Here is a 23,120-nt window from a genome sequence, read left to right as displayed (position 1 = left end):
TTGGGGACTACTGGATTAGAGAGAGGGAACGACCAGTTTCCCATAAGAACTTCCCTGAGTGTGTCATGCAAGGGAGCCAGTGCAACCTCTGTAGGTGGAGAAGGATAATCCAAGACTACTACTACTACTATTTAGCATTTCTATAGCGCTACAAGGCGTACGCAGCGCTGCACAAACATAGAAGACAGTCCCTGCTCAAAGAGCTTACAATCTAATAGTCAAAAAAATAAAGTAAGCAAATCAAATCAATTAATGTGTACAGGAAGGAGGCGAGGAGGGTAAGTGGAGGCGAGTGGTTACAAGTGGTTATGAGTCAAAAGCAATGTTAAAGAGGTGGGCTTTCAGTCTAGATTTAAAGGTGGCCAAGGATGGGGCAAGAGGTAGGGGCTCAGGAAGTTTATTCCAGGCGTAGGGTGCAGCGAGACAGAAAGCGTGAAGTCTGGAGTTGGCAGTAGTGGAGAAAGGAACAGATAAGAAGGATTTATCCATGGAGCGGAGTGCAGGGGAAGGGGTGTAGGGAAGGACGAGTGTGGAGAGATACTGGGGAGCAGCAGAGTGAGTACATTTATAGGTTAGTAGAAGAGCATCTCGGCCCTGGGCTCATCCACAACCTCCCGAACAAAGTAGGAAAAAGAAAGACTCTCAGGCGGAGACATCCTTCTTTCAATGGGCGGAGTAGGATCAGAGGGGACCCCATAGGACTCTTCTTCAGAAAAGTATCTGGGATCTTCCTCTTCCTCCAACGAGCGCTCATCATCAGTATCAGACAAAAGTTCTCTAAGAGCAGCCCGAACCCGAGCCTGTCTCGACGTCTAGGAACGACGACCTAGAGGGGGATGCTGAGAAGTCGACCCCTGCCTGGACTGCGGCAAAGCTTCCCCCGCCGACGTCGAAGGGTAGTCGATCCGGGTGGTAGCCGGCGCCGATGCCGCAAGCGGCACCGAGGACGGGGACCTCACCACAGGCAAAGGACCAGATGCCGCTTCAACAGTTGGTGCAGAAGGTGCAAGTACCCCTGGCACCGAAGTAGACTGGCGCAGCAATCCCTCCAGAAGCTCTGGATGAAGGGCCCTGATGCACTCGTTGAGAGCCTCCATCGGAAGAGGGTGAGCGGTCCTCTCGGCGCCGACGCTTCTCGGGTGCCAAATCCCTCAGCCCCCCCAGAGCTCTTGATACCACGCATAGAAAGAGATGATGACGGTGCTTCTTAGCCTTCGCTCAACGCCCGTCACTGAGACTCCTCGGCTACCAAGAGGAGGACGTGGAATCCTCATGCCTCCTTGGGGCCGGGTCCGACAAAAGTTGGTCCCGGGGGGCCTGCATAGCAGTAGGCCTCGAGACAGGTGGAGACCCACTTGATGCCTTGCTGCTCCCAGTGCGATGTGGTCATTCGGCAGCCAATTACCTGTGCTCTCGAAGTCGATGCTTCCCTCGACATCGACGCCACCAACCTCGGTACCGATGCAGACGTCGAAGGACTGGACCGATCAGCAAAATGTTTTTCCTGTTGAGCCTCTCGAGACATTTGGGTCCATTTTTTCATGAAAGGACACAGCTTACAAGCAGCTGGAAGATGATCAGGCCCAAGGCACTGGAGACACCACGAGTGGGGGTCAATACCAGAGATGGTCCAGTTGCAACCGAGTACAATGCTTGAAGACGCTGGGTGTCCTCGATGACATGGACGGAAAAACGCGGCTGCGACATTAAAAGACTCGATGATGCCAATAAAAAAGCACAAGACAGGAAAACAAACCGGCTGAGCAGCCTAAACGACGGCCGCAGCAAAAAAAGGAAGGAACAACAATTAGTGAGAAAACTAAGGAAATAAAGGGAAAATAAACTTTTTTTTTTTTTTTTTTTTTTTTTCTTTTTTGGGAATTTTGTGGAAAACAAAAAAAGAGAAGAACAACAACAAGGAAGCGCGCAAAAAAGTCTCCTGGGCGAAACGGAACACAGCTGAAAACCGTGTCACCTCAGACGCGGAAGAAACGAAACTGAGGATGACATGCTCGTGCCGCGGGCAGGAAGCCATTCGCGCATGCGCGGTGCACTCTGCCCACGTGCCGGAGCATTCTCAAAGGAGTTTTATTTTGCTTGCAAAATTTTGCCAGTTTCCTGAGCCGCCACGGACGTCGACCCAATCGTGAGAACAAGCAGCCTGCTTATCCTCGGAGAATGTTCTTACCAGAACTCAGCCACCACCCACAGCCAGGTAGGGAAGGAAAGGCAGGCAGAGACAGAGCAGAAAGGAAAACATAGCTGCACGGAAGCAAGGTAATCAAGGAAAGCAGCTAGGCTGAGGAAGCAAAATAATCAAGGAAAGCAGCTAGGCTGGCAACAACCGGCTCTCTGAACAGTGAAAGGTAACAAGGGAAACCACACAAGGAAACAGAACAGACTTATGCTCGAGATGCTAGATAACAAGGAAGTAATCCATTCATGTTCAAACCAGAACCACACATACACAGAAAAACAGAACAGGGCTTTGCTTGGGAGCAAAGTTAGGTCATAGGCAAGTAATCCAAACAGGTTAAACCAGAACCAGACACACATAGGAAACAGAAGAGGCTTTGCTTGAGAGCAAACCTAACAGGAAAGTAATCCATACAGATTCAAACCAAAACCACACACACAGGGCTCAGGGCTGTGCCCAGAGACACACCTTAACAAGAAGACCAGTTCCCTCAGAATCAAACAACAGTACAACAAGAAAAGGAGAAAACAGACCGTAGCAAAGGCAATGCAGGAAAGCTCCCTGGGAGTAGGCTGGATGATGATATCACAAGTAGGAAATGAAGCAGGGACACCAAGCGAGGCTTGGCTAACAGGAAGAACAACAACAGGAAAAAGGCAGACTGGAGAGGTCACAGAGCTAGATACAGAGAAACAGTAGGTCTGAACATAAGGGCACGGCCAAAACTGTGACAAGAGTATGTTAGAAAAATCTCCTTGTAACTCAACTTTGTCCAACATCATCATGAGAACTGCATATCTTGCTTGTCCTGGTAAAAATCAGATTCTTTGCGAAGTATCTTCTACAATCACACATTTATTGAAAAGAAGGCATTGTGAATGGCTTTCTATGATCCCAGGCAGCACTTAAGAAACCTTGTGAAGAAGGTTTTAGATGAGTGTTTGTGTGTATGTGTCACTGTCCAGAATATCACCAAATCACTTACTGAGCAATCTTGTGCGGTGCTGTTGGGTGGTGAGCAGTGATGTGAGCAGTAGTGCTATCTGCTGACTTGAAGGCCATTGGACAAAAAGAACACTTGTGGAAGACTTCACAGTGTTTGTCCTGAAGATGAAGTTTCAACATACCTAAAGACACGCAAACAACTCCACAATGGATGCATCTGTGAAGAAATACAATTGGAATGAAAAATATTGTAAACTAATAGAAGAACAAACTCATTTTGCCATAAAGTATTCTCAAAATTATTTCAAAATTGTGCTTCTTACATTAATGAAACTCTACCGTACTGAAAGAAATCAGAGGAGTTCCAAATTCGGTCAAGAGCAAGGAACAGAGTTAAAAAGTTACATTGGTTATTTTAAAAAGTTAATTTTTCCTTTTCCTCAAAAGAACATTTAACATTCCATAACATTTAACAGCTAGGCAATCACTGGGCTTCTGCTCAGCAACACTGAACTGCTGCTTTGGAAATAATGATCTTCAAGCTCTGGTGAGTTGTATAAAATTTTTATTTTACAAACTGAACTAAAAAGGGCCCCTCTGACACAGACCTGAATCCCACTTTACGTGTATAGTGGAGGCAGTTCTCCTTGACGTGTGTTTGGAAATATGCGGAACGGCACACAGTCCCACACTCCGGACAGCAGTAGGGGGATTTGTGTGTGTGGATTCTCTGATGGGCACTGTAGCTGCACTTATTTGGAAGCGTCATCTGACATATCTGACAAGTCTGCTCAAGGAGAGAGAAAGAGGGAAGAAAAGCAAAACCTTGTGTCAAAAGCAGAGCACCATATCTAACAGTATTCAACCAAGCAGCAAGAAAAAAAAAAGAAAAAGAAAGAAATTACAACTCAGAAATATAAGAAAAAGCAAAACATTTGAAGCTTTACATAACATTTGGCTGCTAGATTCTTTGAGGGCATAGAACACCTTCAGAGAATATAGCTTGTACTTCAATGAAGCTACAAATGGCCTAGTCATATCTTTTAACATTTATAAATTGGAGTCAATCACTGGAAAGTGTTAGTCAAAGCTGTGTAATTATTCAAAACTTTTCATACTTGTAGAATGATACTAAAAACTTTTTCTGTTTTAAGAAAAATAAGGTTCCACTGTACCAGTGAAAGTACATAAGTGCACTGTTGTGCTGACCTTAATCAGAACCCCATGGAGGCACTGCAGGGATACAAATACAGGAAGAATATAACAGGTACTCAAAAGTGATGTCAAAGAACCAGATGTGCACAAAAACAAGGTTGAACGCAAAGTAAAATAAAATATACCTAGAACAAATTTAAAAAGAAACATCTCCTACAAATCTCTCAAATTAGAAGCAGAAAAAATATGCTGAAGAATTAGCAAGCAAGAAAGCGAATGATACATACCTGTAGCAGGTGTTCTCCGAGGACAGCAGGCTGATTGTTCTCATGACTGTGTTGACGTACACGGCAGCCCCCTCCAACCGGAAGAAAGGTCTCGCGGGAGGTCCCACACGCGGGGCCCGTCCACCGCGCATGCACAGCCGTCTTCCTGCCCATGCGTGACCGCTCCCGCTCAGTTAAATGACAAGCAAAGGAATAAGAAAGACACAACTCCAAAGGGGAGGAGGGAGGGATGGTGAGAACAATCAGCCTGCTGCCCTCGGAGAAAGCGAATGATACATACCTGTAGCACGTGTTCTCCGAGGATAGCAGGCTGATTGTTCTCACGACTGGGTTGACGTCCACAGCAGCCCCCTCAAACTGGAAGAAAAATCTCGGAGGTCCCGCACGAGGAGCACGCCCACCGCGCATGCGCGGCTGTCTTCCCGCCCGTGCGCGACCGTTCCCACTCAGTTAAATGACAAGCAAAGAAATGAGGAAAAAACACAACTCTAAAGGGGAGGAGGGAGGGTAGGTGAGAACAATCAGCCTGCTGTACTCGGAGAACACCTGCTTCAGGTATGTATCATTCGCTTTCTCCTAGGACAAGCAGGCTGCTTGTTCTCACGACTGGGGTATTCCTAGCTCCCAGGCTCACTCAAAACAACAAACATGGTCAATTGGGCCTCACAACGGAAAGGGCATAATAGAAATTGACCTACGAACAACAACTAACTGGGAGTGCAGCCTGGAACAGAATAAAACCGGGTCCAGGAGGGTGGAGTTGGATTCAAACCCAGAACAGATTCTGCAGCACCGACTGCCCGAACCGACTGTCGCGTCGGGTATCCTGCTGTAGGCAGTAATGAGATGCGAATGTGTGGACAGATGACCACGTCGCAGCCTTGCAAATCTCTTCAATAGTGGCTGACTTCAAGTGGGCCACTGACGCTGCCATGGCTCTAACACTATGAGCCGTGACATGACCCTCAAGAGTCAGCCCAGCCTGGGCGTAAGTGAAGGAAATTCAATCTGCTAGCCAATTGGAGATGGTGCGTTTCCCGACAGCGACCCCTTTCCTATTGGGGTCGAAAGAAACAAACAATTGGGCGGGCTGTTTGTGGGGCTGCATCCGCTCCAGATAGAAGGCCAACGCTCGCTTGCAGTCCAATGTGTGCAACTGACGTTCAGCAGGGCGGGTATGCGGTCTGGGAAAGAATGTTGGCAAGACGATTGACTGGTTAAGATGGAACTCCAACACCACCTTTGGCAGGAACTTAGGGTGAGTGCGGAGGACTACTCTGTTATGATGAAATTTTGTATAAGGAGCATGAGCTACAAGGGCTTGAAGCTCACTGACTCTACGAGCTGAAGTAACAGCCACCAAGAAAATTACCTTCCAGGTCAAGTACTTCAGATGGCAGGAATTCAGTGGCTCAAAAGGAGGTTTCATCAGCTGGGTGAGGACGACGTTGAGATCCCATGACCACTGGTGGAGGTTTGCCTGAGGGCTTTGACAAAAGCAAACCTCTCATGAAACGAACAACTAAAGGCTGTCCAGAGATAGGCTGACCTTCTACACGTTGATGATAAGCACTAATTGCACTAAGGTGAACTCTTACTGAGTTGGTCTTGAGACCAGACTCCGATAAGTGTAGAAGATATTCAAGCAGGGTCCGTGTCGGACAAGAAAAAGGATCTAGGGCCTTGCTGTCACACCAGACGGCAAACCTCCTCCATTTGAAAGAATAACACTTTTTCGTGAAATCTTTCCTGGAAGCAAGACTCGGGAAACACCCTCTGAAAGACCTAAGGAGGCAACCTCTAAGCTCTCAATATTCAGGCTGTGAGAGCCAGAGACTGGAGGTTGGGATGTAGAAGCGACCCCTCGTTCTGAGTAATGAAAGTCGGAAAACACTCCAATCTCCACGGTTCTTCGGAGGACAGCTCCAGAAGAAGAGGGAACCAGATCTGACAGGGCCAAAAGGGCGCGAACAGAATCATGGTGCCGCGGTCTTGCTTGAGCTTCAGTAAGGTCTTCCCCACCAAAGTTATGGGAGGATACGCATACAGGAGGCCGTTCCCCCAATGGAGGAGAAAGGCATCCGACGCCAGTCTGCCGTGTGCCTGAAGTCTGGAACAGAACTGAGGCAGCTTGTGATTGGTCTGGGAGGCGAAAAGGTCCACCGAGGGAGTGCCCCACTCTCGGAAGATCTTGCATACCACCCGGGAATGGAGCGACCACTCGTGCGGTTGCATGAGTCTGCTCAGCCTGTCGGCCAGACTGTTGTTTACGCCTGCCAGGTACGTGGCTTGGAGAAGCATGCCGTGCTGGCCTGCCCATCGCCACATCCTGACGGCTTCCTGACACAGGGGGCGAGATCCGGTGCCCCCCTGCTTGTTGATGTAGTACATTGCAACCTGATTGTCTGTCCGAATTTGGATAATTTGGTAGGACAGCCGATCCCTGAAGGCCTTCAGCGCGTTCCAGACCGCTCGGAGCTCCAGGAGATTGACCTGAAGACCTTGTTCCTGGAGGGACCACACCCCTTGGGTGTGCAGCCCATCGACATGAGCTGAGGAATTTGGAAGGGGCATCCCAGGGTCAAATTGGTCCGAATCGTCCACCAGCGCAGCAAATTGCGACAACTGGTGGGCAGGCGGATGGCATCTCCTAGATTCCCTGTGACTTGGCACCACTGGGAAGCTAGGGTCCACTGAGCTGATCTCATGTAAAGACGAGCCATGGGAGTCACATGGACTGTAGAGGCCATATATTTTTTTTAGTTTTAGTTTTGTTAACATTTGTACCCCGCGCTTTCCCACTCATGGCAGGCTCAATGCGGCAGGCAATGGAGGTTTAAGTGACTTGCCCAGAGCCACAAGGAGCTGCCTGTGCCGGGAATCGAACTCAGTTCCTCAGTTCCCCAGGACCAAAGTCCACCACCCTAACCACTAGGCCACTCCTCCACTCCATATGGCCCAGGAGTCTCAACATCTGCCGAGCTGTGAGCTGCTGGGACGCTCTGGCCTGGGAGGCAAGGGACAGAAGGTTCTGAGCCCTCACCTGAGGAAGATAGGCCTGAGACGTCTGTGAATTCAGCAGAGCTCCTATGAATTCCAGAGATTGGACTGGCTGGAGATGGGACTTCGGGTAATTTATCACAAACCCCAGCAGCTCCAGTAGTTGAATAGTGCACTGCATGGACCGAAGAGCTCCCACCTCTAAGGTGCTCTTTACCAGCCAATCGTCGAGATACGGGAACACGTGCACCCCCAGCTTGCGCAGGTACGCCGCAACCACCATGAGACACTTGGTAAACACCCGTGGGGCAGAGGCGAGCCCAAAGGGCAGCACACAAATACTGGAAGTGACGTGTCCCCAGACGGAACCGGAGATACTGTCTGTGAGCTGACAGTATCGGGATGTGAGTATAAGCATCCTTAAATCCAGGGAACCAAAGCCAATCATCTTTCTGAATCATGGGGAGAAGGGTGCCCAAGGAAAGCATCCTGAATTTTTCTCGCACCAGATACTTGTTCAGGCCCTCTCAGGTCTAGGATGGGGCGCATCCCCCGTTTTCTTTTCCACAAGGAAGTACCTGAATAGAATCCCTGCCCTTCCTGTCCAGGTGGCACGGGCTCGACCGCATTGGCGCTGAGAAGGGCGGAGAGTTCCTCTGCAAGTACCTGCCTGTGGTGGGAGCTGAAGGACTTGAGCTCCCGGTGGGCAATTTGGCGGGGTGGAGACCAAATTTAGGGGTGTATCCGCACCGCACTATTGGGAGAACCCACTGGTCGGAGGTTATGAGAGGCCACCTTTGTTAAAAAAAATGTCAACCTCCCCCCAACCGGCAAGTCGTCCGGCATGGGCACGTTTATGGCGGCTATGCTCCCATGGATCCACTCAAAAGCCTGTCCCCTGCTTTTGCTGTGGAGCTGCAGGGGCCTGCTTGGTCGCACGCTGTTGACGGGAACGAGCGCGCTGGGACTGTCCCTGTGCCTGAGAAGGCCTTCGGACCGGCTGGTTGTACCTAAGCTTGCTGTAGGCATAGGGTGCAGACCGCCGGGCCCGGGAAAAACGTCCACCTGTGGAGGTGGATGCTGAAGGCGCCCGGTGGGAGAGATTGTCGAGAACGGTTTCCCGTGGAGCTGCTCAACCAACTGCTCGACCTTCTCGCCGAAAATGTTATCCCCCCGGCAAGGGACATCCGCCAGCCGCTGCTGGGTGCGGTTGTCCAGGTCAGAGGCATGCAGCCATGAGAGCCTGCGCATCACTATACCCTGTGCAGCGGCTCTGGATGCAACATCACAAGTGTCAAAAATACCCCTGGACAGGAATTTGCGACACGCCTTCAGCTGCCTGACCACCTCCTGAAAGGGCCTGGCCTGCTCCAGCGGAAGCTTGTCAACCAGGTCCGCCAGTTGCCGCACATTGTTCCGCATGTGGATGCTCGTGTAGCGCTGGTATAATTGGATCTTGGTTACGAGCATGGAAGAATGATAGGCCTTCCTCCCAAATGAGTCCAGAGTTCGAGACTCCCGCCCCCGGGGCGCCGAGGCGGTATCCCTCGATCTCTTGGCCCTCTTGAGAGCAGAGTCCAAGACCGCTGAGTCATGTGGCAACTGAGGCCGCATCAACTCCGGGTCTGTGTGGACCCTATACTGGGACTTTGCTTTCTTGGGGATGGTGGGATTAGATAGGGGCTTCAGCCAGTTCCGAAGCAGCGTCTCCTTCAGGACATTGTGCAACGGTACCGTGGAAGACTCTCTAGGCGGTGATGGATAGTCGAGGAACTCGAGCATCTCAGCCCTCGGCTCATCCACGGTGACCACTGGGAAGGGAATGCTCACAGACATATCCCGGACAAAAGAGGCAAAGGAGAGGCTCTCTGGAGGCGAGAGCTTCCTCTCCGGTAAAAGCGTGGGGTCGGAGGGAAGACCAGCAGACTTCTCGGAGGAGAAATATCTGGGATCCTCCTCCTCCCCTGTGTCGGACATGAGCTCTCGGTCCGCAACCGGGCCCGTCTCAACCCCAAGGAACCACGTCCTCAACGATGGTGCCGAGAGGTGGACTCCCACATCAGCGGGGACAAAGCTCACTCCATCGACGTCGACAGGGATTCCACCTGAGTGGCAGTCGAGACCGGCGCCTCAAGCGGTATCAGTGTCGAGGGCTGCATCACAGGGCCAGAGCAAGCTGGCGCTTCCAACAACGGTGCCGAGGGCGCAAGCACCCCCGGCGCCGGTAGAGCCTGGCGCAACAGCCCCTCCAGGATACCTGGGAGGAAGGCTCAGAGACACTCGTCCAGGGCCGCTGCCGGAAGAGGCTGGGGAGCCGGTGTAGGCGTTGGTACTCAAAGCTGTCCGGGTCCAGGAGACGGTACCGGGGTGCCCGACAACCTGCGCATCGACACCTCTTCAATGGAGGGGGAGCGCTCCTCCCGGCATCGGCGCTTTTCCGGGGCAGAGTCTCTCGACGCCCCAGAGCTTCCAGTCCCATGCACCGGGACGACCGATGACGGTGCTTCTTGGCCAGCTTCTTCCGATGCCCGTCATCGGCGCTCCGTGGCATGGACGAAGAGGAGGTGGAGTCTCCACGTCTCCTCGTGGTAGGGTCCGACAGGGTTCGGTCCCGATGGCCCTGGGCAGCAGGACCAGCCAACACGGGTGGAGGCCCACTCGGCTGATCTCCGCTCCCATCGCTTGCAGGTCGTCGGGCCAAAGGAACCTGTGCTCCTGGGGTCGATGCCATGGTCGACGCCGAAGTCGTTGACACCAGTACCAGTGCCGAAATACTCGCTGGTGGCACCGATGTCGTCGATGCCGACGGGCCGGCACATGCGTCCGCTTTTTCAAGCCGAAACACAAGGTGCACGCTCTGGAATTATACTCCAGCCCGAAGCACTGGAGGTACCAAGCATGTGTCGGACTGTGAGATCTGCCGGGCGCACCGACCACACTTTTTAAATCCGCTCGGGACCTTTGAGGACATCGATGGAAAAAATCGCATCGGCGAAGTCAAAACCGTCGATGGTGGCATTAAAAAATGCCACAACAAAAAGGGAATTCTGGACGCGTGACGACGGCGAAAGAAAAGAAAAACCTACTCGACGGAAAGGGGTAGACTTTTTTTTTTAACATGAAGGGAGAATGCGAACGCGCGTACACCAAAAAGAAACAGCGGACAAGGCTGCGAAATGGTTTTCCGGGGCTGACACGGAGACGAAACTCCGTCTCTCTCCAGCGAGGAAAAACAGAAAACTGAGCGGGAGCGGTCGCGCTCGGGCGGGAAGACGGCTGCGCATGCGCGGTGGGCGTGCCACGCGTGCGGGACCTCCCACGAAACTTTTCTTCCGGTTGGAGGGGGCTGCCGTGGACGTCAACCCAGTCGTGAGAACAAACAACCTGCTTGTCCTCGGAGAATCAAGTTAATCACTGGCGAGATGTTCTTCCTGAAATCAGAGAACTTAACACCAAAGGAGACAAACTATGTGTACCCTAAATACAAGGCAGAAGCAAGCCAAAATGTTTTACACAGCAACCTGTCAGAGAGCTATCTAAAACAAATAAATAATCATTAAGGGGCATGTTTACTAAGGTGTGTTAGCATTTTTAACACGCCTGTAAATTTAAGGCACGTTAAATGCTAACGTGCCTATACATTTCTATGCTTATTACCAACCACAGGGTAAATTCACAATAATTAGTCATAAATGTGAAATGCCACTACCACCTGACTAATATTTCTTTTTGTTTAAACATACTACCAACACATTGTTGTGTACATTAAATTTTACAACCTTTATTATGAAAACCTCACTAACAATAAAACACTCTCTATCCAACACTCTCACATCTCTCCATACTATATATTTCACAAATCACTCATACCCAGTACCATTTAACAACTTAACAACAGTTTGTTGTACTGTTTCAAATTGAAAGCGGGAGGGGCAATGTAGAAAGACAACTGATACAAAAGGAACAAAAGCTGATATATAATTGGAACACCATGGAGCCCTGTGGAGTAAATAAATAAATTGATTGGCCACTATTAATGACCATATAAAAGAACTAGTTAATCAGTCACCCAATCATGTACAACCAGGAAGTGAGGTAGAAGTATCAGAGGCTGGAGAGCTCCATATGGTATATGCCTGACGGAATTTAGAGGTTGGATATGGTATGAGAATTAACAATAATGTATTAGACTTTAATGTGAAGGTTGAAATAAGATTGTAATGTTGTGTATTATGTATTGTATAAGATCTCCTAATGTGCCAGTGTTGGGACCATAAAAAGTTATGGGACCAGAAGACATTTAGTATAAGTGGATGGAATAGATGCCAAGCATTCCACAGTTTTTCTTTTCTTTTTGGATTAATGAGTTCTTCTCAGAAACCAATTAGGACTTGAAAGCAAGCTGAAAGAAGTGTTCTGCTTATTAACGCGGGATGTCTCTGATTTGGGAGAACAGAAAAAGTGTGTGGTGAAACGGGCCATCACTTTGGAACATTTGGAACACTGTGAGATGAACTACAGCTGATTTTGTTAAGTGGTACTGGGGATGAGTGATTTGTGAACTATATAGTATGGAGAGACTACTGTGAGAGTGTTGGATAGAGTGTTTTATTGTTAGATAGTGAGGTTTTCATAATAAAGTTTGTAAAATTTAATGCACACAATGTGTTGGTAGTATGTTTAAACGAAAAGAAAAATTGTATGTCAATTGATAGTGGCATTATACATTTCTATGGGCATGTTAGCGTTTAACATGCGTAAACCATTTACGCGCTCATCGCACCGCTTAGTAAACATAGGCGTAAGACTGTCTTAAAAATTTTTCCTATGCTATGTTTGTAAATTTTATTCAATTATAACATGGCAAAAGTTTATTACAACACACACTAAACAGCCAGAGCTTGTAAAAAAAAAAAAAAAAATCCTCAATTCTTTTTATAATCTTGTCAGCAAATCTTACTGCTGTCATGTTCAACAACCAAATCCATAAAGGTAACAGTTCAGACTCAATGTAGTGGAATTTACACCAGAGCTAGAGGAATTTCATCTACTTCCACAACAATAAAAGGACTATAATGGATCTGAATTAGCAGTAATCCTGTCTCCTCAAAACACCACAAATTCATAGAAGTTGATCAGAACCTACCCACAAAGAAAACCTATGTTTTCCAAACATGGTTTCCTTGGGTTGGTGAATGGTCACACTAATCTAATTTCATCCCAAAGGGCTTCTTACATCTCTTTCACTAGCCCCCAACTTCAAGCTTCTTTCTGTTCATCATTTTCTATCTAAAGTGCCACTTGCAAAACCAGTAGAAAACATATATAAATATTCAGAACTGGCTAAAAGTATGCTGACAAGCTCTTTTGCAAGTTATACAGGATTTAAGGTGGAAGGTAAACTTGTGGTAGTGCCCTAAGAGGCATTCATGACATTACTCCTGGAATTGAAGAGGAACAACCCCTCCATCACCCATATAAACATCAATGATATCTTTCTGACATTAGCAGCCACCGTACTAGCTCTTTTAGTCACCTTATACCCAAGATGACAAAAGTTCAACATAACTGTCTTAAAGTGTTTAAAAATATTAACATATTTCTGAGCCTGTAATTTCCTCCTCCTTTTGGCTGAGCTCAACAAGAATCCACATTTATTATAGCTAAAGAGTTAAGCCTTCATTCACAATTACCCAGGGTTTTGTCCTCCCTATTTTTTTCAACACTCCTCCCCTTCCAAGAGAAATCCTCTGCTAGAAGTCACTGTGGCTCTCTGTGAGATCCATATATACCCTAAAAGTCTAGCTAAGACATATCATTGCTAAGAGATAATTTAAATATCCCCACCCCCATGCTGTGAATACTGCATCTGCAGCTTCTACTGGACAACCTATGAAGCAAAAGTGGAGGAGTAGCCTAACAGTTAGTACAGCAGGCTTTGATCCTAGCAATCTGGGTTCAACTCCCACTGCAGCTCCTTGTGAAGTTGGAGAAATCACGTAACTCTCCATTGCCCCATGTAGAAAAACTTAGATTGTGAAACCTCTAGGGACAGAGAAAGTACCTGCATATAATGTGTACAGTGCTGTGTACGTCTAGAGGAGCTAAAGAAATGATTAGTAGTAGTAGAACCAAGAATTAAACCTACACCTCCTACATGGATACATATGTCAGCCTGAAGAGTGCAGATAATGTACAAAGTTTGTTGCAAATCTGATCCGAAGGGTTAACATTGAAAGCTAATCAAAACATGTATTAAGTTAGTCCAATAAAATAAGGTATCATCTTATTTTCTTTTCTATTTATTACCTTGCAATGAACAGGAAGGATAGGATAATCTCAGCGACATTAAACACAGAATACATTTCTAGGTCTGTACCTGTAGATATATAGGTGTTACGTAAACTAAAACCAACAGCTGAACATTAGAGGCTTTAGAACAGATAAAGATTTAAAGATAAAGACCTGAAACAAAGGAGGAAGAAAGACAGAGAAAAGCTGCCAAGCTCTGTAAAGGTCTGTTCTCCGAGGACAAGCAGGCTGCTTGTTCTCACTGATGGGTGACGTCCACGGCACCCCCTCCAATCAGAAACTTCACTAGCAAAGGCCTTTGCTAGTCCTTGCGCGCCCACGCGCACCGCGCATGTGCGGCCGTCTTCCCGCCCGAACCGACTCGTGTTCGTCAGTCTTCTTTTGTCCGCGCTCGGGACGGTCGTGTTTTGCGCTGTTTCGCGCCCCTCAAAGTTGACCCTCGCGCGTCTTCGCGATTGTGTTAAACAAAAAAAAAAAAAAAAAGAGAGACCTTTCGGTCTTGTCCCTTCCCGTGTGTCCAGTTTGTTTTCCCCGACGTAAGTTTCCTTTCACTTTCGGGGTAGGCCTTTTTTGAGGCCTCGGTACGGCTTTTTTCTCTCCATATTTTTGGTGCCCTTAGTCGCCATTACGAATTTTGATTTCGCCGGCGTGATTTTTCCGCCCTGTAATCGAAGTCTCCCAGCGGCTTCAAGAAGTGCACCCAGTGCGCCCGGGTAATCTCGCTCACTGATAGGCATGCGTCGTGTCTTCAGTGTCTGGGGGCTGGGCACCGCCAGCAGGCCTGTAGTCTTTGCGCCCTTTTACAGAAGAGGACTCAGGTAGCGAGATTGGCCCAGTGGAACGTCCTGTTCTCGGGCTCTTCGTCGACAACAGCACCAGAGTCATTGGGTGCATCGATGTTCGCAGCATCAAGACCTTCAACCTCGGCATCGACTGCATCGAGGTATCGACCCCTCTGCATCGTCGGTACCGAGACATCGAAAGGCTGCGTCAGCGGTACCGGGACCTCCACTGTTGCTGATGTCGTCGGACAGTGGTGCTTCGACTGGAGTGCAGGTGAGGGCTGTCCATTCCCCTGCTGGTGGCGGTGAGCCTTCGGGTGGGTCTCCCCCTACCCTGAGGGCTCCTGCGGAACAGCCCCCCCAAGACCGACCTTCTTCGGCCTCGGCCCCGAGGAAGCGACGGCTGGATTCTACGTCCTCCTCGTCGGTACCGGGAAGCTCCGGTGACATGCTTCGTTTGAAAAAATCAAAGAAGCATCGACACCGGTCTCCTTCCCGCATCGGTATCGAGAGCTCTGGGTCGCCGAGGGAGTCGGCACCCAGTAGGCATCGGCACCGGGAGGACCGCTCACCCTCTGTTCAGGAGGTGTCGATGCGCTACACCTTGGACAGCCCGGAACAGCCTCCACGCCCGGAACAGACTCTGACATCGACGCCTGCATCGGCTTCCATGCCTTTCTCCACAGCCGCTCTGCACGAGTCTCCGGGCCGTTCTCCCAGAGATCCTGGGAGAGCTGTTGCGCCCTTCCCCTTCGGTATCGGGGGTGCTTGCGCCACCAGTACCGTCGAGTGAGGCGCCGGCTGGCCCCTTGCCCGGGGTGAGGTCTCCGACATCGGTGCCGCTTGCGGTACCGATTGCGGCCGCCTCCCAGGAAGGCTCCCCGATGACGTCGGCGGAGGGAGCTTCGCCGGTGCTGGCGAGGGAGTCTACCTCTCGACGCTCCCGCCGTGGCCGTGTTTCCACGGAGTCGAGCCGGGCACGGCTTCAGACACAGGTTCATGAACTTCTGTCTGATACCGATGGTCAGGCCTCATGGGAGGAGGAGGAGGAGGACATCAGATATTTCTCTGACGAGGAGTCTGATGGCCTTCCTTCTGATCCCACTCCCTCCCCTGAAAGGCAGCTTTCTCCTCCCGAGAGTCTGTCTTTTGCGGCCTTTGTCCGGGAGATGTCTACGGCCATCCCCTTCCCGGTGGTTGTGGAGAATGAGCCCAGGGCTGAAATGTTTGAGCTCTTGGACTATCCTTCTCCACCTAAGGAAGCGTCCACAGTACCCATGCATCATGTCCTAAAAGAGACATTGCTGGCGAACTGGACCAAGCCTCTAAGTAATCCCCACATTCCCAAGAAGATCGAGTCCCAGTACCGGATCCATGGGGACCCAGAGCTGATGCGCACTCAGTTGCCTCACGACTCTGGTGTGGTGGATCTGGCCCTAAAGAAGGCTAAGAGTTATAGGGAGCATGCTTCGACGCCCCCGGGCAAGGACTCTAGAACCTTAGACTCCTTTGGGAGGAAGGCCTACCATTCTTCTATGCTCGTGGCCAAAATTCAGTCTTACCAGCTCTACACGAGCATACATATGCGGAACAATGTGCGGCAGTTGGCGGGCTTGGTGGACAAGCTCCCTCCTGAGCAAGCCAAGCCGTTTCAGGAAGTGGTCAGGCAGCTGAAGGCGTGCAGAAAATTCCTGGCCAGAGGGGTATATGATACCTTTGATGTTGCGTCCAGGGCCGCTGCTCAAGGTGTGGTGATGCGCAGACTCTCATGGCTGCGTGCCTCCGACCTGGAGAATAAGATCCAGCAGCGGATTGCGGACTCCCCTTGCCGAGTGGACAATATTTTGGAGAGAAAGTCGAACAGGTGGTAGAGCAGCTCCACCAGCGGGATACCGCTTTCGACAAGTTCTCCCGCCGACAGCCTTCAGCATCTACCTCCTCAGGTAGACGTTTTTATGGGGGAAGGAAGACTGTTCCCTACTCTTCTCGACAGCCTGTGGCCCAGGCTAAGCCCCAGCGCGCTCGCTCTCGTCAGCAGCGTGCGCCTCAGCAAGGCCCCACGGCTCCCCAACAAAAGAAGGGGGCGAGCTTTTGACTGGCTCCAGCAGAGCATAGCCGACATCAACGTGTCAGTGCCGGGCGATCTGCCGGTCGGGGGGAGGTTGAAAGCTTTTCACCAAAGGTGGCCTCTTATAACCTCCGACCGTTGGGTTCTTCAAATAGTCCGGCAAGGATACACCCTCAATTTGGCCTCCAAACCTCCAAATTGTCCACCGGGAGCTCAATACTACAGCTTCCAGCACAAGCAGGTAATTGCAGAGGAACTCTCCGCCCTTCTCAGTGCCAATGCGGTCGAGCCCGTGCCATCCGGGCAAGAAGGGCTGGGATTCTATTCCAGGTACTTCTTTGTGGAAAAGAAAACAGGGGGGATGCGTCCCATCCTAGACCTAAGGGCTCGGAACAAATATCTGGTCAAGGAAAAGTTCAGGATGCTTTCCCTGGGCACCCTTCTTCCCATGATTCAGGAAAACGACTGGCTATGCTCTCTGGACTTGAAGGACGCCTATACGCACATCCCGATACTGCCAGCTCACAGGCAGTATCTGCGATTTCAGTTGGGCACACGTCACTTCCAGTACTGTGTGCTACCCTTTGGGCTCGCCTCTGCACCCAGAGTATTCACCAAGTGCCTAGCTGTAGTAGCTGCGGCGCTTCGCAGGCTGGGAGTGCACGTGTTCCCCTATCTCGACGACTGGCTGGTGAAGAACACATCCGAGGCAGGAGCTCTACAGTCCATGCAGAGGACTATTCAAGTCCTGGAGCTACTGGGGTTTGTGATAAATTATCCAAAGTCCCATCTTCTCCCAGTACAGACACTAGAATTCATAGGAGCTCTGCTGGATTCTCGGACGGCTCGTGCCTATCTCCCAGAGACGAGAGCCAACAACTTGTTGTCCCTAGTCTCTCGGGTGCGAGCGTCCCAGCAGATCACAGCTCGGCAGATGTTGAGATTGCTGGGCCACATGGCCTCCACAATTCATGTGACTCCCATGGCCCGCCTTCACATGCGATCTGCTCAATTGACCCTAGCTTCAAAGTGGTTTCAGGCTGCTGGGGATCTAGAAGACGTGATCCACCTGTCCACGAGTTTTCTCAAATCCCTGTATTGGTGGACGATTTGGTCCAATTTGACTCTGGGACGTCCTTTCCAAATTCCTCAGCCACAAAAAGTGCTGACTACGGATGCGTCTCTCCTGGGGTGGGGAGCTCATGTCGATGGGCTTCATACCCAGGGAAGCTGGTCCCTCCAGGAACACGATCTGCAGATCAATATCCTGGAGTTACGAGCGGTCTGGAACGCTCTGAAGGCTTTCAGAGATCGGTTGTCCCACCAAATTATCCAAATTCAGACAGACAACCAGGTTGCCATGTATTACATCAACAAGAAGGGGGGCACCGGATCTCGCCCCCTGTGTCAGGAAGCCGTCAGCATGTGGCTCTGGGCTCGCCGTTACGGCATGTGGCTCCAAGCCACATATCTGGCAGGCGTAAACAACAGTCTGGCCGACAGGTTGAGCAGGATTATGCAACCTCACGAGTGGTCGCTCAATTCCAGAGTAGTGCGCCAGATCTTCCAGGTGTGGGGCACCCCCTTGGTAGATCTCTTTGCATCTCGAGCCAACCACAAAGTCCCTCAGTTCTGTTCCAGACTTCAGGCCCACGGCAGACTGGCATCGGATGCCTTCCTCCTGGACTGGGGGGAAGGCCTGCTGTATGCTTATCCTCCCATACCTCTGGTGGGGAGGACTTTGTTGAAACTCAAGCAACACCGAGGCACCATGATTCTGATTGCTCCGTTTTAGCCGCGTCAGATCTGGTTCCCTCTTCTTCTGGAGTTGTCCTCCGAAGAACCGTGGAGATTGGAGTGTTTTCCGACCCTCATCACACAGGACGAAGGGGCGCTTCTGCATCCCAACCTCCGGTCTCTGGCTCTCACGGCCTGGATGTTGAGAGCGTAGACTTTGCCTCTTTGGGTCTGTCAGAGGGTGTCTCCCGTGTCTTGCTTGCTTCCAGGAAAGATTCCACTAAGAAGAGTTACTCTTTTCTATGGCGGAGGTTTGCCGTCTGGTGTGACAGCAAGGCCCTAGATCCTCGCTCGTGTCCTACACAGACCCTGCTTGAACACCTTCTGCACTAGTCTGGTCTTAAGACCAACTCTGTTCATCTTAGTGCAATTAGTGCATACCATTACCGTGTGGAAGGTAAGCCGATCTCAGGACAGCCTTTAGTTGTTCGCTTCATGAGAGGTTTGCTTTTGTCAAAGCCCCCCGTCAAACCTCCTACAGTGTCATGGGATCTCAATGTCGTTCTCACCCAGCTGATGAACCTCCTTTTGAGCCACTGAACTCCTGCCATCTGAAGTACTTGACTTGGAAGGTCATTTTCTTGGTGGCAGTTACTTCAGCTCGTAGAGTCAGTGAGCTTCAGGCCCTGGTAACCCAGGCCCCTTACACCAAATTTCATCATAACAGAGTAGTCCTCCGCACTCACCCTAAGTTCTTGCCGAAGGTAGTGTCGGAGTTCCATCTGAACCAGTCAATTGTCTTGCCAACATTCTTTCCCCGTCCTCATTCCTGCCCTGCTGAACGTCAGCTGCACACATTGGACTGCAAAAGAGCATTGGCCTTCTATCTGGAGCGGACACAGCCCAACAGACAGTCCCGCCCAATTGTTTGTTTCTTTTGATCCCAACAGGAAGGGAGTGGCTGTGGGGAAACGCACCATATCCAATTGGCTAGCAGATTGCATTTCCTTCACTTACGCCCAGGCTGGGCAGGCTCTTGAGGGTCATGTCACGGCTCATAATGTTAGAGCCATGGCTGCGTCAGTGGCCCACTTGAAGTCAGCCACTATTGAAGGGATCTGCAAAGCTGCGACGTGGTCATCTGTCCACACATTCACATCTCATTACTGCCTGCAGCAGGATACCCGACGCGACAGTCGATTCGGGCAGTCAGTGCTTCAGAATCTGTTCGGGGTTTAGAATCCAACTCCACCCCCCTAGGCCCATGTTTATTCTGTTCCAGGCTACATTCTCAGTTAGTTGGATAAGTTGTTAGGTCAATCTCAGTTATGTCCTTGCCGTTGCGAGGCCCAATTGACCATGTTTGTTGTTTTGAGTGATCCTGGGGGCTAGGGATACCCCATCAGTGAGAACAAGCAGCCTGCTTGTCCTCGGAGAAAGCAAATGCTACATACCTGTAGAAGGTATTCTCCGAGGACAGCAGGCTGATTGTTCTCACAAACCCGCCCGCCTCCCCTTTGGAGTTGTGTGTTCCCTTGTCTTTGTCTTGCTACATATGGGACTGACGAACACGAGCCGGTTCGGGCGGGAAGACGGCCGCGCATGCGCGGTGCGCATGGGCACACAAGGACTAGCAAAGGCCTTTGCTAGTGAAGTTTCCGATTGGAGGGGCTGCCGTGGACGTCACACATCAGTGAGAACAATCAGCCTGCTGTCCTCGAAGAATACCTTCTACAGGTATGTAGCATTCGCTGAAGACATAACACCAGTCAAACACTTCCTGTGGCAGATTTTTCACAATCCCAGGCCAAGATTTGGCAAATTCTGCGGCAAAGGTTTTGGAATTTTGTAGCAATTGTGTAGTACATTTACAAAATTTAAAATGTGTTTATTTTTTAATATCATTAAAAATTAAGTCCTTTTCTAACATTTCAGTTAATTTATTTGGTAATTTCTTTTAGGGGGAAGGAGGAAAGACCTCAGCAGGGAAATGGAGAAGGAATTTAAGGCAGGAGGAAAAAAAGATAAAGATGAAAAAAGAGCAAAGGGACGGGACAATAGGAAAACCAGAGGAAGGAGAAGAAAAGGGATGTTGAAGGTGTGGAGAAGAGGAGAACTGAAATCGGAACACCATTTAGAAATGTATTTACATTTTCCTGCTGCCATTCAAAAGCTAACAAAACACTTTCAATCCATCCACTTATCTTTCCACATCATAGCCGTAGTTTGCCTGCTTGATTTGGAGGTGCAAGAGGTTGGGAGGTCATATGGGCAGTAGGGAAATAGAGGCTAAGTCAGCACAAGCACCTGCAGCATTTGGAAGAAGCATCACCCCCCCTATGCATCACCCCCTATGCCGACACCCAACCTATATCTATGTATCCCACTCCTCCACATCTGATCCCCTTTCTTACTCACTCCACTCCTTCACAATCCAAAAACTCCAATCCCTTCATTAACTCTTGCCCCCACCATCCCCTAACTCACTCTTACCTCATTTACTCACTCTATGCTCCACCCCACTCCCCCACCAAACCACCTCCTGCCTACTTAGGACGACAGTGGCAGCACAGGGATATATCCTGCCCTTCTGCTGCTGGAGAATAGTGTAAGCATGGAAGCATCAACAGCTCTTCTGCATGCTGATTTTTTAAAAGGGTTCCAGGGGTGCTCCGGGAAATTACAGACCAGTAAACCTGACTTCAGTGCTGGGCAAAATAGTGGAAACTATTATAAAGAATAAAATTATGGAAAAAGTAGACATTGTTTAACGGGACAGAGTCAGCATGGATTCAGCCAAGGGAGGTTTGCTTCACCAATCTGCTTCATCTCATTGAAGGCGTAAATAAACATGTCAATGAAGGTGAGCTGGTTCATGTAGTGTATCTAGATTTTCAGAAAGCACCTCATCAGAGACTCCAGAGAAAAATAAGAGTCATGGGATAGGAGGCATTGTCCTTATGTAGATTAAGAATTGGTGACTGGACAGAAAACAGAGGGTAGCGTTAAATCGTCATTTCTCTCACCGAAGGAGGGTGAATAGTGGAGTGCCAAAGGGATCTGCACTGGGACCGGTGCTATAAAATATTTATAAATGATCTAGAAATTGGAACAATGATTGAGGTGATTAAATATGCAGATGATGCAAAACTATTCAAAGTTGTTAACACATACGGATTGAAAAACTGCAGGAAGCCCTTAGCAAACTGGAACACTGGGCATCCAAACGGCAGATGAAATTTAATGTAGACAAATGCAAAGTGATGCTCATTGGGAAGAATATTCCGTATCATAGTTATCTGATGTTAGGCTGTACAGCATTCAAGAAAAAGACCTTAGTGTCATTGTAGACAATACGCTGAAATCTTCTGCTCAGTGTGTGGCGGCAGTGAACAGAAAAGCAAACAGGATGCTAGGCATTATTTATTACATTTGTACCCCGTGCTTTCCCGCTCATCGCAGGCTCAGTGCAGCTTACATAGTAACAACAGAGTACAATCTGTAGTATCAGAATCAACAAAGGAGGTATGTGATAGGACAAATGAACGAGTAAATGGGATAGAAGAGGTGTGAGAGAAAGGATAGGGTTAGGTAAGGAGGTGGGGCGATAAAGGAGAAGTTGGGAAGAGCATGGAGGGTAAGAAGGTTGGTAGGAGATATTTTCTGAGTCACTGTCAATGATTAGTTGAACCAGTAAATAGATGGATTGCTTATGATTGCTTATGGTATGTCAGGCCATTCGGGTAAACCTGTTTGAATAGATGGGTTTTCAATAGTTTCCTAAAGGGAAGATATTCACTAATTGACCGAATGTATCTGGGTAGAGCATTCCAGAGTTGGGATCCCAGTTAGGGGAAGTTAGATGCATGGTAGGTTTTGTACTTTAGTCCTTTGCAATTTGGAAGGTGCAGGTTAAGGTATGATCGTGAAGATGTTGACATGTTTCCGGACGGAAGGTTTAATAGATTGACCATGTAACTTGGTGATACTCCATGGATGATCTTGTGGATTAGTGTGATGGCCTTAAAGTAGACTCGTTCTCTAACAGGGAGCCAATGAAGTTTCATACGGAGGGGTGCTGCACTTTCGAATCTAGGCTTCCCATAAATAAGTCTAGCTGCCATGTTCTGGGCAGTCTGAAGCTTTTTCATAATTTGGGCCTTACATCCAACGAAGATACTATTACAGTAATCAGCGTGGGTGAGTACCGTGGATTGTACCAAGCTTCGGAAGGTATTCAAGGGGAAGATAAGGTTTCACACATTTCAACATCCACATCATGTTGAGCATTTTCTTCGTGATGGATGTTGCGTGGTCTTCAAGGGATACGTATTATCCAATGTGACTCCAAGGACTTTCAGATTGTTGGATATAGGAATTGTAACATCAGGAGTGGTGAGAGTAGTTGGATGGAATGTGGAATAGTGGGAAGAGAGGATTAGGCATTGAGTTTTATCTTTGTTCAGTTTCATTTTGAAAGCGTTGGCCCAAGAAGTTAGGATTTTCATACCATTGGTTATTTTGTCGGAAATTTCTGCCAGGTTAGATTTGAAGGGAATAAATATGGTAACGTTGTCAGCATAGACAAAAGGGTTGAGACCATGTTTGGAATAAGATTTAGCCAGAGGAATCATCAT

The 23,120-nt window shown here is 49.3% G+C and overlaps 1 protein-coding gene across 2 annotated transcripts in view; it reads right to left on the bottom strand.

Annotated features, from left to right (window-relative positions):
- The window catches only part of ZNF592 (zinc finger protein 592), a 345,284-nt gene that overhangs the window by 243,479 nt on the left and 78,685 nt on the right, over positions 1 to 23,120 (bottom strand). For both annotated transcript variants that reach the window (XM_030187212.1, XM_030187220.1), the window contains exons 4-5: positions 3,751 to 3,929; positions 3,183 to 3,359 (exon numbers count right to left, since the gene is read on the bottom strand). In XM_030187212.1, coding sequence (XP_030043072.1) covers positions 3,183 to 3,359; positions 3,751 to 3,929 — 356 coding nt within the window. The remainder of the gene's footprint in view (positions 1 to 3,182; positions 3,360 to 3,750; positions 3,930 to 23,120) is intronic.

The sequence above is a fragment of the Microcaecilia unicolor genome, chromosome 1 (genome assembly GCF_901765095.1).
Source record: "Microcaecilia unicolor chromosome 1, aMicUni1.1, whole genome shotgun sequence".
Taxonomy (NCBI): domain Eukaryota; kingdom Metazoa; phylum Chordata; class Amphibia; order Gymnophiona; family Siphonopidae; genus Microcaecilia; species Microcaecilia unicolor.
Note: the sequence above shows the minus strand (reverse complement) of the source record. Positions and strands in the feature narration are given on the sequence as shown.